This window comes from Ambystoma mexicanum, chromosome 5p (assembly GCF_040938575.1).
Source record: "Ambystoma mexicanum isolate Mex_15411 chromosome 5p, UKY_AmexF1_1, whole genome shotgun sequence".
NCBI lineage: Eukaryota > Metazoa > Chordata > Amphibia > Caudata > Ambystomatidae > Ambystoma > Ambystoma mexicanum.
This window is the reverse complement of record NC_090930.1, coordinates 519,449,409-519,467,050: the sequence shown is the minus strand read 5'-3', so window position 1 is coordinate 519,467,050 and position 17,642 is coordinate 519,449,409. Positions and strand designations below refer to the sequence as shown.

The 17,642-nt window shown below is 42.7% G+C and overlaps 1 protein-coding gene across 1 annotated transcript in view; it reads left to right on the top strand.

The window, feature by feature from the left end:
- RPS6KA6 (ribosomal protein S6 kinase A6) overlaps window positions 1–17,642 on the top strand; it is a 905,586-nt gene that overhangs the window by 433,535 nt on the left and 454,409 nt on the right. Inside the window, exon 13 of the mRNA XM_069612921.1 lies at window positions 2,551–2,653. Within this exon, the coding sequence (XP_069469022.1) occupies window positions 2,551–2,653 (103 nt within the window). The remainder of the gene's footprint in view (window positions 1–2,550; window positions 2,654–17,642) is intronic.

Below are 17,642 nucleotides of genomic sequence, written 5' to 3'. Positions count from 1 at the left end.
GTGCAGATTTTGGTGGTGAACATGGAGGATAATTTGTATGTAACCTGCTTGAACTGTAATAATTTGGAGATTTGGTAGGGCTAGCCTAGTCACCTTTTGTGATTATATATAGGACAGCTTCCCACCAGAGTATTCCAACAAACAATACCAGTCAGACTGTTGCCAGGAGCATGGGGGCGAGAGAGCCACTGAATGAACTGACAAAGCCTTTGCAGCTGCCAGGGATGCCATGCGCCGCTCCAACACTGGTGTATGCTGCGTTCTAACAGCTGCACAGGAGCTGCCCAAGACAAACTCTCACAGACTGCCGCAGAGACTCCTTAACAAAAAACAAGACTGTTTAAACTTATCTTGGATTTCATCACAAAGGGGCCGCCTAACACGAACCGAGACACTCTAATGCAGGTTGCCATTTTTTCAGAATGGTAGTCCCAATCCGAAGAAAGAGGAGAGACGTATCCCCCTTTTTATGAATTATGACAATTGTAACACCCCAGGTGGGAAAATCGTGGTTCAATTGGCCAGGGGATGAAGCCTAATAGGAGAAGGAGGGGATAGGATAAGAAGGGACACTGAGGTCAGAGAAGGAGACGGTGGCAAATCAATAGACCAGAAGGAGTAGGGACAGGGGACAGGAGTGTGGAGTCCTTTTGGAGAAAAGGTGAGGTATGGGTTGATGATAGCAAGTGGTATTGTGTTGTGATTGTAAGTGTAAAGAGTGAGTTAACAGCGACTGAGAGTGCAAGGAGGGTAAATATGGAGAGGGGGGACGAGGTGTGGACAGGGGGTGCGCTGTCTGGACGGAGGGGATGTGTGGAGAGGGGGGAGGAGGTTTGCAGAGGGGGGAGAAGTTGTAGCGAGGGGGAAGTTGTGGTGGAGAAGAGGGGGGAGTTGTGGTGCAGTGGAGAGGGGGGAGTTGTGGTGCAGTGGAGAGGGGGGAGTTGTGGTGGAGTATAGATGGGGAGTTGTGATGGAGAGTTTGATTGATTTATTGTGCATTTGTAAGGCGCTTCTACATCAAGTAAATTGTTTCAAAGCCAAGTCAATTGTGTTTCAAAGACCACAAAGGGCAACTGGGAGAGAACATGGGAATGAAATGCAAATACAACGATGGAGGCAGTCCTACTAGGCCCTGTGAGCATTCGGACGCATGTGCAGAGAGAGAAGGTATGAAGGAGGGGGTGGTAAGTGCCTGGACTAATGCAGAGAAGTGCTAAGGAGTAAGCAGCTGTTTAGTGACTTGGTGAGTGGTCAACTGCCAATAAATAAGTGCAAGCCTATGATAGCACAGGCCAGTGCGTGCCAAGGGAAGCACTGGGAGCGGGTGGGGGCTGAAGGCGATTGAGTGTGGGAGGCCAGGGCCCTGGAGGACACATATGGGCCCTAGTCAACAATCTCAGCAACTGTGGGATTTAATAGAGGAGGGAGGGAGGAAAGCAGGAGGTTAAAAGAAGGGTCCTGAGGAGCTTCTGGAATTTGAGGAGATCCAGCTGAAGACTAAGAGAAAGGGGGAGGCTGTTCCATGGGGTTGTGGGTGGGTGGGGTGGGGTGGGGGAGTAGAGTGGTGTGTGGAAGGTTTGTGGTGCAGTGGAGTGGAGAGTGGTGGAGTGGGAGTGGGGAGAGGGTTGTGGTGGTGTGGAGAGGGGGCGGGGTTATAATAGCAGAGGGAGATGTACATCGGGGCATGACTCAGCATGAGGGGCCAGGAGTGCCTGAAAGGCTCAACCCTACAACCCCTTTAGTACAAACCTCAACTATGGTGTAGGTCCAGCCTTTGAAGTCCTGCAGGGATATCAGACAGATAAGGCAATTGCCTGCAGACCCTCATTTACGGAAAGGCAGAATTTAAACAGCCGGGTTCCATAAACTCTAGATACTCTTCTGGGTATTGGGGACGCCTGTATTAGTTAGAGAGGTAAATGCTACTTCTCCATGAGAGAGAGTGAGAGACTGCCCTTCAAGCATTTACAAAAGCTCTAATAAAAACCCTTCAGCTATGTCTAGGCATTGGTGTGTTCTTCAGGCCATCTGTTATCGTGATCTTTAGCAAGAGAAACCCAATGGTGGTGTCTATTGAATAATTTAACTTTTTAAAATGTCATTGCAAAGAGTTTTTTCCAAGGCTTAATAAATAACTATTTGTATGCATGCTGTCTAACTTGAATTAGTGTTCTGCGTGTCTCCCATTGAACTGTGCTGACTGATTTGGTGATCTCTGGCTAAAGCAGCTTATACCGGCGGCAGTACATATTCCCTTTCCAGCTGCAATTCTAATGGCCGCCCGGTGTTATACCCGATCATTGTTTTTTGTACACTTTCATAGGAGTCTAATCATGTGCAATCTTCAACTCTAACATCTTTTCTTTTTCTGACCTGCTGTGATTTGTCAAATCCTGGCACTTTTGGCAATCTCACAAACCCTTCGAGGAGGTGCCAGCCACTTTGAGACTCAGATTATTTGACGTTATTCTCATTGTGCGTGCATGCATGAATGCACATTAAGTGTTACAGTTTGTAATGTACATTTGTTTTTTTATTTTTATTTTCCAGAAGCTATTTAGAACGGAAATTCAACCTCCATTTAAACCTGCATCTGGAAAGCCAGAGGACACTTTTTGCTTCGATCCAGAATTCACAGCAAAAACACCCAAAGGTACTTTCTTTTCTTCTCAAAATAACTGTAATAACCTAATGGGGCCGAATCACGGGTGTGTGATTCAAATATAGGGTTCAAATTCTCAAACATTGCTTTACATTTTTTTTCATAAAATTCTGCCAGTCTACCATTTTTGCTGAAGTCTTGCATGTTTGCAACAGTCAATGAGTACACCTCTGCAACTGTTTTTGATGTGCTTGGTTCATCATGGCTAAGGATGGCGACTTGTTTTGTATTGATGGCACTGATCACTGTTTTATGTGACGTTTTATACTTTTCTGCGATCCACTTATATTCTCCCAATTACGATTATTATTCTTTTGGTTTCCTGTGCCACTTGTTGTTCTGTTTTTTTTTTTTCATTTAAAATCCAGGAAAAATGATAAATTGAAAAAATATTATTGGGATGGTTTCTCTATTCCCGGTTCCTATGGTAGAATTTCTCCAAAAAGTCAGGACAGGGTTCAAAACAAGCGAAAAGAAAGGGTGTCCCATAGAAATCTTTGGAGGGAAAGTTGTGCAAAGAAAGTCTTTACTAACACTCCACTAAAGCAGATGGCCCATTGACTCTCCTAGCATTAGTCCTATGGAGTGCTGAACCTACCCATAGACACTTTTCCTGGATCCCCAATGGGTCCAGCGAGCTCAAGACCAAGTATTCTAATGTTGGTACTTTTGTACTATCATTTTAGATCCGTATTTAAAGTCATACTCGACATTTCTCCAAAGGGCCTTTTTTAAAATGTGTTTTATTTTTATACATTGTGACTAATCTTGCAAACACTGTACATAATTTTCTCCTGATGTGTCTGACAAAGTCAGCTGTTGATAAAATGTTCTAAAGCATTTGGTTTTGGTTTGAAACTGTCTGCTAACCCCCTAAGTCCCTCAGGGTAGCGCAGCGGCAACGTGCCGCCTTGGAAGCAAGACGACATAAAGCAACACAGGGTCGATCCCCAGGTCCGCGCTTCCAAACCTCCGGGTGTTTAATCGTGTTATAAATGCGCAACTAAGAACAAATAAAACAATTACTGTAACAGCGCCTCGATGCCCGAAGGCTGTGTGAGCACTTTAAAAGTAAAATCAAGACTTTGTCGTATCATCATGCGTGCATTTGCATTGATTTAAATAGTATGCGCTAAGTTGTCCAAATTAATGTGGGCTATTGCTGTAGCATATTTGCGCATATTTTTCCTCACTGGTAGAATTGCTGATTTTCCCTTTCCTCCCATGCCCTACCTGTGTGTTGGGTACTGGCCACCAGGTCTACGAACCTTCCATAAATAACCAGGGTTGGTTTGCGCCTTTATGCCACTGTGAAGGCCCATAGGGGGCTTACCTGCTTTTTGGGTTTTGTGGTTCCTTGGGTGCCTGCCTGTAGTAGTGGGCACACTTAGAGCCAATGAGATTAGGAGAGCCCTTTACTGTCATTATGTTTTTTATAATGTACTGGGATTATTTTTAATACTCTGTATTATTACTTAAGTATCTATTTTGACCTGATAGTGGTTAGGGAGAATTCTCCAGAATGGCTAATTTCCCTTACCTACTGAGTCCATCAGCAGCTTTGCTGGATTTCTGGGGTTGATTTTTTTTTTCTTCACCTGGTAAGAGTGGGCCTTTTTTCCCCACACTTACATGTGTTTTGCTGTGTGTGTTTTAACATTTTCTTGTGTTCATAGACTGTGGAGCCTCACCTACTCCATAGGCATCATCTTTTTACTATGTGTTACACAGCACCTTCAGTGCAGTGACACAGGGTTGTCTTTTTGACTTCCCGACTCCCACTCCATTTTCTGGAACTGACTGTCTCCCAGAACATGTAAAGCTGCCATTTACTTTTAGTCTTTTAAAAACTCACAGACCCAGTACAAACTCTCTTAAATTGAGAAACACAGATGAACTGGGCTTAGGGTTACAGCTGGTCTTTTGGGCGACTCTTGATGCTCGAAAATAGGTGCAACAAATTTTCGTTTTCCCAGAATAATCAGTGTTGTCGCAGATCACTGGACTGACGGTAAGCCACAGAAAAAACCGTCTAGTATATGAACAAATACCATGCAACCGCATGAAAGAGAGTCCAGGAAATTGCGCCTTATTTCAAATACTTGAGTTTATTTATATTGGTTTACTATCACACTCGCCCTTGCTTTACACGTGTTTCGGCCATCAAAGGCCTTTCTCAAAATAGGGCTTCAACAAAGTAATACTTAGATTTAACCTGAAAAACATTCACATGGCAATATGTTACACAATACATGATCCAAATTTTTTTTTTTAAAAAAATGAAAAAATGCATAATTGCCCAAGTGATGGTGTGGGTGCAGGAGAAACAAACAGGGAGGGAGAAAAGACAACAAATATAATATAAGTGAGGAACAATACCTAAATATTATATACTTAACCACAAAGGCCACAGAGCTTCCAGGTAAAGACTTATCCACTAGGGTCTTCAATGATTCCTCACTCTTCGCAATTATAAAGGGTTAAATCCCATTGTAGTCTATTTCATATAAAAAGAAAAAATAACGGGAAAGTCTATAGCATACTTCTTTTGAAATACTCGAAATTGTATAATAATATCAAAAAGCATATTTTGGCTTGCATACGGTCTAAGCTTGCATTTTAAATTCTACTGACATTGTTCAGTTTAATTCAAGCATATTGGTTTGTCCAAATGCAGCAGTCTCCATACAGTTAGACGTGCATAGCACTAAGCCATGCAGCGTTATCACGAGTAAACGTTACTCCCCGTTTCTGGCATTATAAGCCGCCCAAACAGCTATTTGTCAATTTTTAAAGTACATTCTCAGCCACATTATCAGAACTCTGTATTGTAAAAGTTACTCACTCGCCAATTAGTAGGACAGTCTCACGCGTCGGCTTCTCTCAATCTAGGCCGGCGCCATTTTGGGACTACTTTGTGTCCCCATGACAACCAGACGCCGTAACCATGCGCCTCAAGGTGTTACTAAGCAACGTATCCATTCCGCTAGCTGTGCTAATCTAATTGCACATTAATTCAAAATCTCTCTATCAATCATTATCAAACACTATATATGTATGGTTCAAAAGTGACAATTAACTCAAAAAATATACCTAAAAGTCTAGGTAATGCACGATCAGCAGTCCTGTCTGATAGAGAACTCTTAAAGGGGTATACACATAAATACCTTAAGTTCATAACCGTTTCTTCTACAACTAACAGGAGTGGCAGTACTTCGCATATTACATATGATAGTTGAGACATCACATTAATACATCTTATTCCTGTTAGGTGCATTCACAGAAAAGATGCCATTTCTGCATCTTAATTCAGACCCAATCCGGTTGTATTAAAATAACAAATAATTTGCGCTTCTGCCTGGCGCAATGCCCTCATTCTGTCGCCACCTCTCTTATTCATATTAACTTGTTTTATACCAAAAAACTGAATATCAGATTTATCATCTAATTGATGATTCTTTTGCCAATGTGTCGCTAATGGCAGGGTGGTATCCTGACTCCCAATTTTAGCTAGGTGTTCCCTAATTCTAATGCGCAATTCCCTGATGGTGCTCCCCACATACAATTTCTTGCAAACGCATCTGATCACATAGACCACATATTTAGATCTACAATTAACTGATTTATCACAAACATTCGTCCATTGTTGCCCTCTATATAGGTAATTTTGTCTCCAGCAAATGTACACATTGAACAATATCCACATTTCCTGAAACCAGGCTCCGTTTGGGTGAGCCATGTAATTTGATTGTTTCGTGTTGGCTCTGGTAATAGGGATGGACAAATTATTGATTTCAGTGTATTAGCTCTCTTAAATATCATATTAGGAGTATTGTCAAGAAATGTATTCAAATGTTCATCCAATTGCAACAAATACCAGTGTTTCTGCAACATTTTTCTAATAAGATGATGATCTTTGTTATATTGTGTCACAAACATGAGTTTCCTCTGTTGGTCTTCCTCTCTTTTTCTTGGGATTAATGTATCCTTTTGTTGCAAATTTTTTGTTTTCTCGAATGCTTTTTGTATCCACTTATTTGGGTAACCCCTTTGTTGGAATCGACCCCTCAGCAGGTTACACTCTTGTCGGAAGGCTCAGTCATTCTTACAGTTCCGTCTGGCGCGTATATATTCCCGTAAGGGAATATTGCGGATAGTTGAACGTTGATGGCAACTTTGTGCATGTAAGATTGAATTAACTTCTGTTGGTTTTCGAAACGTTCTTGTTTCCAGGTGATCCTCATTCACAAAAATGTTCAAATCTAGAAAGTTAATAGATTTAGTATTAGCCTCCCCCGAAAATTCAATTTCAAACTGATTATGGTTCAATCGTTCAGTGAGTTCTTGCAGTATGGTCATCGGTCCATCCCATATTAGGAAAATGTCATCTATATAACGAGTCCATAATTTAACATGTTCTTGGAATAGTATGTCTGAGTATACGGTATGTTCTTCCAGCATCCCCATGAAGATATTAGCTAAAGAGGGGGCATATTTTGTCCCCATGGCCACTCCCTTTTGTTGTTGGAATAGACAGTTATTGAACGTAAATATATTGGAATCTAAGGTAATTTGTAGCATCTCTTTCAACATCTGGATTTGGCCATAATATGACGCGGAATCCTTCCTGAAGGCGTATTCAATAGATGCTATGGCCCACTTATGTTGTATGGACGTATACAACGCTTTAACGTCCAATGTAGCTAATACAAAGGTTTCTTTCCAGACAACCGATTGGATCATTTGTATAAGATTGGTTGAGTCCCGTAGATAAGACTTGACCTGTGTCGCTCGTGGTTTCAAAATTTCATCTAGATATTCCGATAGGTTTTCTGAGATCCAGCCAATGCCGCTCAGTATTGGCCGTCCCTCTGGTATGTCTTGATAGCTTTTATGGACCTTGGGCAGAAAGTACATTGTTGGGGTGATAGGATTATGTAAGCTGAAGTAAGATTTCTCCTCGTCTGTTATGAGCCCCTTTCTGTGCCAGCTCATAATTGCCTCCTCAATTTGTATTAAAGTTGTTTGTCTGTCCAAGGGATTTGAGTTGCTTATAACACCCGGGTACTGTCAGATGATTCATGGCCATTATGAGATAATCTTCTCTTTTCATAATTACGATGTTACCACCTTTATCAGCCTCTTTAATAACTATTGTTGTGTCTTCTGATAGAGTTTTCAAAGCTCGTCTCTCTCCCTTAGTGAGATTATCATTCATATGTTGAGTTCTGGCATAATTCCTCTGTGCAGACAGTTCCCGGAGGTCATGTGTAACCACTTTATAGAAGGTATCAATTACACTATCTGATGACAATTGAGGGTTAAATTTTGATTTGGTTTTTAGCTCTTTCAAAGCGCGGGTTTGATTTTTAATTCATGTAGTTGATTATGCATTACAAAATTATTATCTTCTGATAGTGATCTTAAAGTAAAAATGTCTTCTATATCTTCTATTGAAAACTCACTCTCTGGCATTTTGATTGGTCTTGGCACATATTGGCCTGGTGCTTGTGTCGCAAAAATGTTTTTAAGTCTCAACTTACGTATGAATCTGAAGAGATCAAAATGTATATCAATATCATTGAACTTCTGTGTCGGGGCAAAGGACAGCCCTTTATTAAGCAATGTAGTCTCATCTTCTGAAAGAGTTCTTGATGAGAGGTTAAGTACCAAGTTGTGGCTTATTTGTTTTTGTTGGATTCCTTCGAGGTTGCCCTCGTTAGTCTTTTGTCGGCTACCTGCTCTTGTTCTTCGTTGCTTGAGCCCCCCCTCCTTCCTATCTTCTTTGTAGTCCCGCTCATCTCTGTAACTCTTTCTCAATTTTCTAATTTTCACTTCATCTTGGTATACTTGTAAAATATCATACATTTTGTCAAAATTCTTCAATTTGGTCTCCTCACTTGATTTCAGATCTTTAATTTCTTTCTTGATAGTCTCAATTCCCTCTAATGCCCTCTTATGTTCCCTTGATGCGTGTTCGATCAACAAGTCCATCATTTTCATTGAACTGTTGATTAGGTTGGTTTCCCAAGCTTATGCTAGGTCTTCATCCTCCTGATGACTGAAATTCGGAAAAATTAGAATTCTAAGACCTCGTGGTACTCGGTCATTCTTGGTATAGTTTTCCAATGACACTTTCTCCCAATATTTATCAATTTCTATTTTTGATATTCTCTCAAGTCGAATAAATTTACTACGAAGGTCGTCTTGTCGTTTGTTCAAATTGGAAAATGCATGAGTCGTATCTCCCCTGTGTGTATAAATTCTTTGTATCTTCTTCTCTATTTTTCAAATATGATGCCATTCTTATATTTATATTAGCACTTGATAACACTGGTCCGCCCGGTAGCCTGGCTGTCACGATACAATTAAAAAACAGATGAACTGGGCTTAGGGTTACAGCTGGTCTTTTGGGCGACTCTTGATGCTCGAAAATAGGTGCAACAAATTTCTGTTTTCCCAGAATAATCAGTGTTGTTGTCGCAGATCACTGTACTGACGGTAAGCCACAGAAAAAAACGTCTAGTATATGAACAAATACCATGCAACCGCATGAAAGAGAGTCCAGGAAATTGCGCCTTATTTCAAATACTTGAGTTTATTTATATTGGTTTACTATCACACTCACCCTTGCTTTACACGTGTTTCGGCCATCAAAGGCCTTTCTCAAAATAGGGCTTCAACAAAGTAATACTTAGATTTAACCTGAAAAACATTCACATGGCAATATGTTACACAATACATGATCAACATTTTTTTTTTTTAAATGAAAAAATGCATAATTACCCAAGTGATGGTGTGGGTGCAGGAGAAACAAACAGGGAGGGAGAAAAGACAACAAATATAAGTGAGGAACAATACCTAAATATTATATACTCAACCACAAAGGCCACAGAACTTCCAGGTAAAGACTTAACCACTAGGGTGTTCAATGATTCCTCACTCTTCGCAATTATAAAGGGTTAAATCCCATTGTAGTCTATTTCATATAAAAAGAAAAAATAACGGGAAAGTCTATATCATACTACTTTTGAAATACCCAAAATTGTATAATAATATCAAAAAGCATATTTTAGCTTGCATTCCGTCTAAGCTTGCATTTTAAATTCTACTGACATTGTTCAGTTTAATTCAAGCATATTGCTTTGTCCAAATGCAGCAGTCTCCATACAGTTAGACGTGCATAGTGCTAAGCCATGCAGCGTTACCACGAGTAAGCATTACTCCCCGTTTCTGGCATTATAAGCCGCCCAAACAGCTATGTGTCAATTTTTAAAGTACATTCTCAACCACATTATCTTCATTCTGAACTCTTGGCAAAGACTTAACCACAAACTACCCTGAACTGTGTGATCTTGAGCAAAGACTTTGGTCCATTGACTTTGGGCCAGGCCCCCTTAATTTGATTTCCTCACAGTAGTTCCTTTTTCTAGATTGCCCTGATTACTTACTTGTTGGTGCTGCTCAATTCTTATCTAACTTTCTTTCCCTCCTTTGTAAATTGCTTGAGTGCTATTTTGCTCACACTTCATTTTGAGCCTAACTTGTCCAGAATCTATTGGGAGTGGTATAGTGTATTAAGAGTGTGATTTTTCAACTGCTTTACTTTAGTGACATGTTTTACAACTGATGTGTAAATAAATGTATATTCTTTTACTCAGAAACCATGAGTCAGTGTTTGTTTGAATCATAGCAATTGCTGTCCTTTGTGTAACTATTGATACTGCTCCCTTACTGTTTAGATAAGTCTGGCTGCTCAGCCATGGCTACCACTTTACTGTGTAGTACAGGTTTGTTTTGTACCAAAGGTGAATTTGTACTGTCACTTGTAGTCCTAATTGTGTGTTGTGTTCCCAAAGGATACTGCATATAATTCTGCCTAACAATAGTCATATCTATTTTGCAGTATATCAGTGTGGTGTATGGCCTGGAGATGTGTGGGGACTAAATGTACCTTTAGGTCAACCTAATTACTCTACCTGAGAGTTGAGCCTTTTCACTCTGTCCTCATTGCCTGTTTTGAGAGGGGTTTGGCTTCCCTTTCATGTCAGGCGTGTTAGGCTCCTGTTAGGAAACATTTTCTTTTTTGCTATTTTCCTCCCATAGACCTCTGTTCGGCACCCTTCCTTTTTTCTTTCTGTTGTGCTTGCTAACACTGTCAGTACTGGGATACTGTCTCCCTTAGTGGATGTCTTGTAATGCTAGACGCATCACCTCAAAGTGAAGAGCGGTTAGGATCATTTGTATCCATATTACATTTTCTTTTGTAACAATGTAGTTACATTTACAATGTGTCCAGGATGGCCTGCCTGCAACAGACATTTTCTGACCGTGTTTTTAACTTTTTACTCATGCAGTTTTGCATTTTTGCTGCATAATTCCATAAACAGTACATTATACTCTAAAATGGCTGTGCCTCAAGATGTTTGCTTCTCCTTTGGCCAGGTTGCCCTTTGGCCTAATTCCTGTCCTCTCTCGTCTGATTCTGATTATATGGAAATCCCTTTCCTCGTCAAAGCTCCCGCTTTCCCAGGCAAAGCGGTGGTCTGTGTGTTTAGCTGGATTTCTAAAATCAGTCCCTGGGAGGAGGCCACCTTATTTATGGTAAATTGATAATACACTGAGCAGTTAGCCAAAACCCAATTAGGGTAGGTGGATGAGCTGTCAACAATTGGGGCCTCATTACCAGTTGGGTGTTGCAGGTTAAATGCGGCGGTATTACTGTATAGTGCTGCATTACTGCATTGCCCAACCATGATTTGGGTGTAAAGTTGGAGTGCTCACCTCCAGCTATGAGCTGGGGGTAAATCTGCCAACTTTCCCCCTGATTTCAGCAGAATTACCGCTGGCAGAATTACCGCTGTGGTCATTCTGGCAAAATGCCCCATGGAGTTATATGGACTCCAAATAAATCGGGTCTTACATCGCCACTTGTAATCTGGCTGTAATACCACCGGACCAAGTGGCGGTAACAGTAATTCTGTTCGGTGATATTTCAGCAGATTTACCACTGAGATACTGCCAAACTTATAATGAAGCCCTTATTGTCAGGAAAAGTGTGAAAGTGGTCTAGGTCCCCAATGAGTTCACAGAGAACACCAATAATTCAGGTTAGTAAGTATATGAATTTACAATTATTTGTTAGGCCTTTCTAAACACACTAAGCATCAATACATCACAGGCATGTTAGGTAATCAAAAACCATATGGCATGTATACAGAATCGCATATAGAGATAATATTGCCTAGTAGTAGTCAACCAGTAATTAATTGAATGCAAGAAAAACATTTGAATTAGATGGAATAATCACCATCCATTTCTTTATTTTTCATGAAGTCCATCCCTAAGATATATGGGGCCTTGTGCCAAAAAATAACAAGTTCCACTGTGATTTCTCCAGAGATGGTATTTCAGAACTGATGCAGTGGGCTGTGGTGGTGATTGATCGGTTCTTTAAAGTAATTTACGTAGTTACTTCAAATAAGGTTAGTACCCCACTCTATTCTGTTTAAAAGGTATGTCTTAGGACAGGATCCTTGACTCAGTTTTGACAACTAAAGATTGGGCTAGAGGGAGTCTAGGGACAATGACTCTCCACCCTATGTTACCCTGTGGGAGACTGGGCAGACCGGGGGGACAAAACGGGTATGTTCACTTACCCCCCTGACTCGGATTCCTCCAGGTGGCACTGCAGGTCTCAACCTGGATGCCAACCTTCTGCACTTCATTCAGGTCAGGTGAGCCCAATGGGTTGCGGGTGCAGAAGTCACTTTTAGTGTCAGGAGCTAATCGCGGTTCCCACCAGACAGTTCCATGCAACTTCTTGAACAAAATTAAGAAAAGATGCAGGTTTCGGTAGTGCAGACCCTTCTGGACACCGCATGTGATTGCATAAGGATGGTTCCAGCAGAGGTCACCACAGTCAGTCTGTGACCACTTATCTTCTAGTGGTGAATGCAGAGGCAGTCCCAGCTCAGCCTCCCTTGTCATGCGAAAGCTGGAATTGTGAGGATTTGTGACTTCTGGCTGTTAGGCAGAAACCTGTGCAGTTCCCTCTGGGACCACTGCAAAAGATTTAGGACTACAGGCGTTTGGCAGTAAACCCACTTGGTAGCAGTCTGTACCACACAGATTCACTTGGTAGCTGTGGCTGAGCAGTCCGACTTCCCTCAAGAAGAGTTAGGCAGAATACAGAGTATTCACAATAGGTCAAGAGCACACAATAGAACAAGTAAACACTGACCAGGGCTTGGTGTAAAAGAGATATCATTATTTATTTAAAACCACATCTAGAAAAACACACAGGCACTAGTAGTAAGCAATTAAAAAACACGGTCACTAAGAGATATACACTCCCTTAAAAGAATATTAGACAAGTCTTAAGTAAAGCCCCACTTATTTTCAGACAGCGGTGAGCGCTTAACGTAAATGGCACTCTTATAGTTTGTTTTAAAAGGGAGAGAAAAGCAGAGAACAAGTTGAAACAGATCCCAACACTTTTACAAGAACATAACAAGAGAGGAAGGCAAGGTAAAACCGTGAATTCAGAGTCAGTAGGCTGGATCCGCTTTAAGAGGATCGAAACGAAATGTGTCCAAGGTCACATGGTTGCAGTGCACAAAAAGTCGTGTAATGGTTCAAAAAGGAGTTGGACCAAGGAAAGGGACCAGTTAGAGGGTCAAGGCGGCCAGCCCAGTCCAGAAGGTTAAGGAGTTATTATTACCTTGTAGCAATCTTTAGAAAGGGAGGCCTGGCGGACACAATACCTTAAAGTGGTGAGAACACTCCTGCGGGGGCAGTTGTTCCTGGCAGCAGATGCAAATCAGTGCTTCGTCCGGGGGAAGGGAGGATCTCGTAGTGGAGGAAGGCAGGAGTCCGTTGCACTGCCAGGGAAGAGACCAGCCGCAGAGTTTCTCAGGTACAAGGAGCGGTCCGTTGATTCGCGGTTCAGTGGTGAGTGGCTATCCGGCTGCCGGGGTGCTTGGCACGGGCAGTTCGACCAAAAACCGGTCTGGGGTGCGAAGAAAAGAAGGTAAACTGGTTGTGCCCACCAGTCAGGGGAAGAAGCCTCTCCAGCCGGGAGATCTTCTCTGTCGTCGGGAAGTTATGAGTCGGTTCTGCAGGGCTCAACCGGTGGTGTCGTCGTGGTAGGTCGGCTCAGCTTCTCCCTCGTCGGATTCTCAGATCCTGTGGCGACTTCTGAAGTTCCAGTCCCCAAAGCCCTGCTTTTATGCAAAAAACCCCCATTCACTCAGCCTAGCTGTCACTCAAACATGCTAAGTGGTGAGCTGGCCGGCTCACCACTTGGGCCAATCACACAGGAGTGCAACTTGAGTTACCAAGGTAACTCAGTCCAGGGTGCCTAAACCCCCTCCCGCTCCCCGTGTGGTACCCAGACAGTGTGGCACCACTTTTGGAGGCTTCTGTGGAGAAGCCCGCCAAAAAGTGGAACAAAGGGCTCGACTTGGGTTGGAGTCACAGAAGAGAACACAAACGCCATTTTGGAATCGAGTCTTGGCAAAAAATACCAACCGGAGAATTAATAATAATTAAATAAACCGGCGGTATGTTCGAGGCTATGACAATTAAATGATTAAAGTTGGTAGCCTCGAACAATGGGAAAATCCCATAGGAAAATATTCGCCGTCGAATATAAAAAGTAGTTTCCATTGCCACCAGCCAAAACTCGATCAGGGGGGACGGAGACGTGCCCCCTCGACTAACGGACCCCGGGGCAATCTAATTGCCCCGACCAGTATGTCCACAATATGATGGTTTGTACTGGCTTCTGTTAATAATTTGGGACTAGTAAAGCCAATGGTGACTTTACATGCCCTGGGAGACAGTAGTCCGTCCCAGGGTATGGAGTCTATGGTGGGGTGTCACTATGACACCCCTGTGTTACTGCACGGAGGGTGCTGTGTAACACACATAGTAAAAACACATGAGACCCTATGGAGTAAAGGACCCCATAGCCCATAAAACACATAAGGAGTCAAAGGAACACCATACATCATGCCCAAGAGTGGGAGAAAAAGAGTCTCACTCTTGGCAGGAGGAAAAAAACAAACTCCAGAAATCCAGCAAAGCTGCTGGGGGACTCGCTAGGTTAGGAAATTCAGCCTAAAGAGAGAATTCTCCCTAACAATGGCATAAGCATAAGGTACTGTGGGTCCCAGGGCTCTGCTCGGAACAGTGACAGCTGCAATTTGGTAGCCCAAAAAGGAGCCGGCCAGTCGACCGGGTGGTCCAGGGCAACTCTGAAGGCTTTCAAGGCATGGATCCGTGAGCAGGAGTCAAGACTGTTTGTTTCCACTGGTCCAAGAGTTGAAGCACCAATAAGGGTTTTCTGAGATCAGGCAGAGGAGCAACGCTTCACCCAGTGCCATCACTTGAGTCGATGCTGGACAACTGCAGGGGTTGTCCTAAGGCTGCTCTACTTTGTAGGAGTCTTGGTTCTAACGATGATCTGTCGAATAGCTGCAGGAGCGTTCCTTTTATCCAACATTCAAGTTGGTAGAGTGCTAGGGCCCTCCAATGGTAAGGCTCTGCAACATTCAAACAGCCCAGGGTTGTCCAATCCTGGACACCACTGGTCATTACATTCATCCAGCAGGAGACTTTCGGGTGCCAGAGTATGTGGCCCGGGATCAGACTGTTCCACCCTTCCACACCCCCTGTCTGGCTTACACACACACACATACACTTGACACTTGCCCGCGAAAGCAGCAGCTTTCACCAGGAAATGGGTAACCACCTATGGCTTTTCCTGACCTAAGAAAACCAAAGGTCAAGGTGGCCAAAGAACACGGGGAAAATCTCATGGCACAGCCATTTTAGGGTGCTAGCCACTTTTAGTAGCCAGTTGCTGTAAATGCAAAAGTGCATGAGAAAAATATCACAAACAGTAAAAATCACTGAGCTGCCACCAGCTTGTCTTCGGTACATCGTCAAAGTAACCAAAAAGCCATCGGGTAAAAAGCTATAAGAATACAAAGTATTCTAAGTGCATTTCACTGTAAGGTGATGTGTGCAATGGTAAAAATACAACTATTCCAAAAGAGAGAGAGTCTCTCAGTACTAACAGTCATAGGGACTAGTCAGGTTCCCCATAAGAGTGAGCAAAATAGGCAGGTGAAGTAAAGCAGAAAGCTTTACTGACCTCCAAACGTCGGGACATGGTTAAAAAATATGCAAAAAAGACTGCAGGTCCCATAGGAATCTATGGAGGGAAAGGTGTGAAAAGCAAATCATTCCTAAGTGTGTGTGTGGTTGGAGTTGGGGTTTGGGACTGTCTGGTACCAGTTCACATCTGTGTTAATGAATATCTGTTGCTGGGCAGAATGTTTCGCCAGTGGATGTCCTCAATCGGGCTGCCCTTCCAGTTTGAATGGTGCAGATTCTTGCAATTGGTGGACCTGAGGGGTGACTCCAGTGCAAATCTTGGATAAAAGGACTCCTGCAGCGATACTGGAGCCGACACCCCTACAAAGAATTGCAGCTCGCTGAAGACAACCATTGATGCTGACCAACATTGCCTCCTGCCAGGTCCCGGTGAACCCTTGCTCCTCTGGCATGATCTTAAGAAAATCTTCATTGATGCTTTGACCCCTGGACCGGTGGCTACAACCATTCTTGACCCATGCTTGATGATCTGTGCATCATGATCCTTCGAGTGTCCCTTGGCCACTCAGTGAACTGACCAGCTCTCTCCTGTGCTACAAGATGCCTGCTCCTGCATTTTCAGCCTTCCAGCCTCAACAGAAGCTATGCAGGGCCTGCTTCTTTGTTCACCAACTGAAGATCACCTGTCACCGCCTGACCATTATGACTCCCATTGAATCTAGTCTTCTTACCTTTCTGGAGTCCCCCGGAGAAGTCGTCTTCATTTCATGTCAAGGGTGACCAGCTGGCCAGTCTCCGCAACTGTAATACAAGTACTGCAAAATACCAAAACTAAATCCTTTGTCTGAAAGACATTTGCACCTGTGACCCCTGTATCTCAATCGAGTGGGCCAAGCACAGAGGTAAGTGAATCCAAATGATTCCAGAACCTCTGAAGTGGTCTCTGGGGAAAATCAGAGTGGGGAGGGGGTTAAAGTTGAATTACTCCCAACCCGCCCCATCCTATCTTCCATAGGGTTGCATGGCCGTAAAGGCCTGCCCCATCTCTTCCTTACCTGACTCTGATCGGTGGTGGTCTGCTCAAGAATCTCCCCGAATCCCCCCAAATTCCCCCACAACCCCTCCAGCTTTCTAAAGTGTTACATTTTCTTTAACACTTAATCACAATCGCTGGGTTGCTCTATTCAATAGTAAACCTACCTGAAAATGTTATCTTGTGGAACTGGTAACTCTAGGGCACTAAGTCGCATTACATCTCAGGGCTGGACTTGCTAAGAGTTAGGGATATAATTATAGAATTGCTCCCAAGTGTTTTTACTGTTCTCTATATGAATGCTTCCCTGTGTTTACTGATTTTAAATCAACTGTTTTGTACCTCTTCACTTACTTTGCCACACAGTTATTGAAAATACTGGTTATTGAAAATATTGGTTATGACTAGGCTAACTATTGATTAACTGTATTTCAGGTAAAATGTAGGGAGTTCCATCTAGAACCCCCAATTGTGAATTTATAGAAGAATGTGGTAGTTGTGATAATACTTACCTGAAGGTTTCAATGCTTGGTGTGCATTTTAAAGTCCTAATAAATCAGTAGATAGTTCTGTGTGTGAGCCTCATTGACACTCACACCCCTCCTCAGTCTAAGCATGACTTCTCTACTATCCTACATTGATTGACTGTGGATGGACTTCAGTGTCTTTCGTGATCACCATAATTGGTTGCCGTCCTCAAATTCACCCCCTGGTTTGAATTTGGAAATCAATTTTAACACCTCCCATTTGGGTTAGGTACTAATGCCTTCAATAGAGGGTGGTTAAAAATATTGTCTTAATGGTGACCATGTTGTTTCTGGC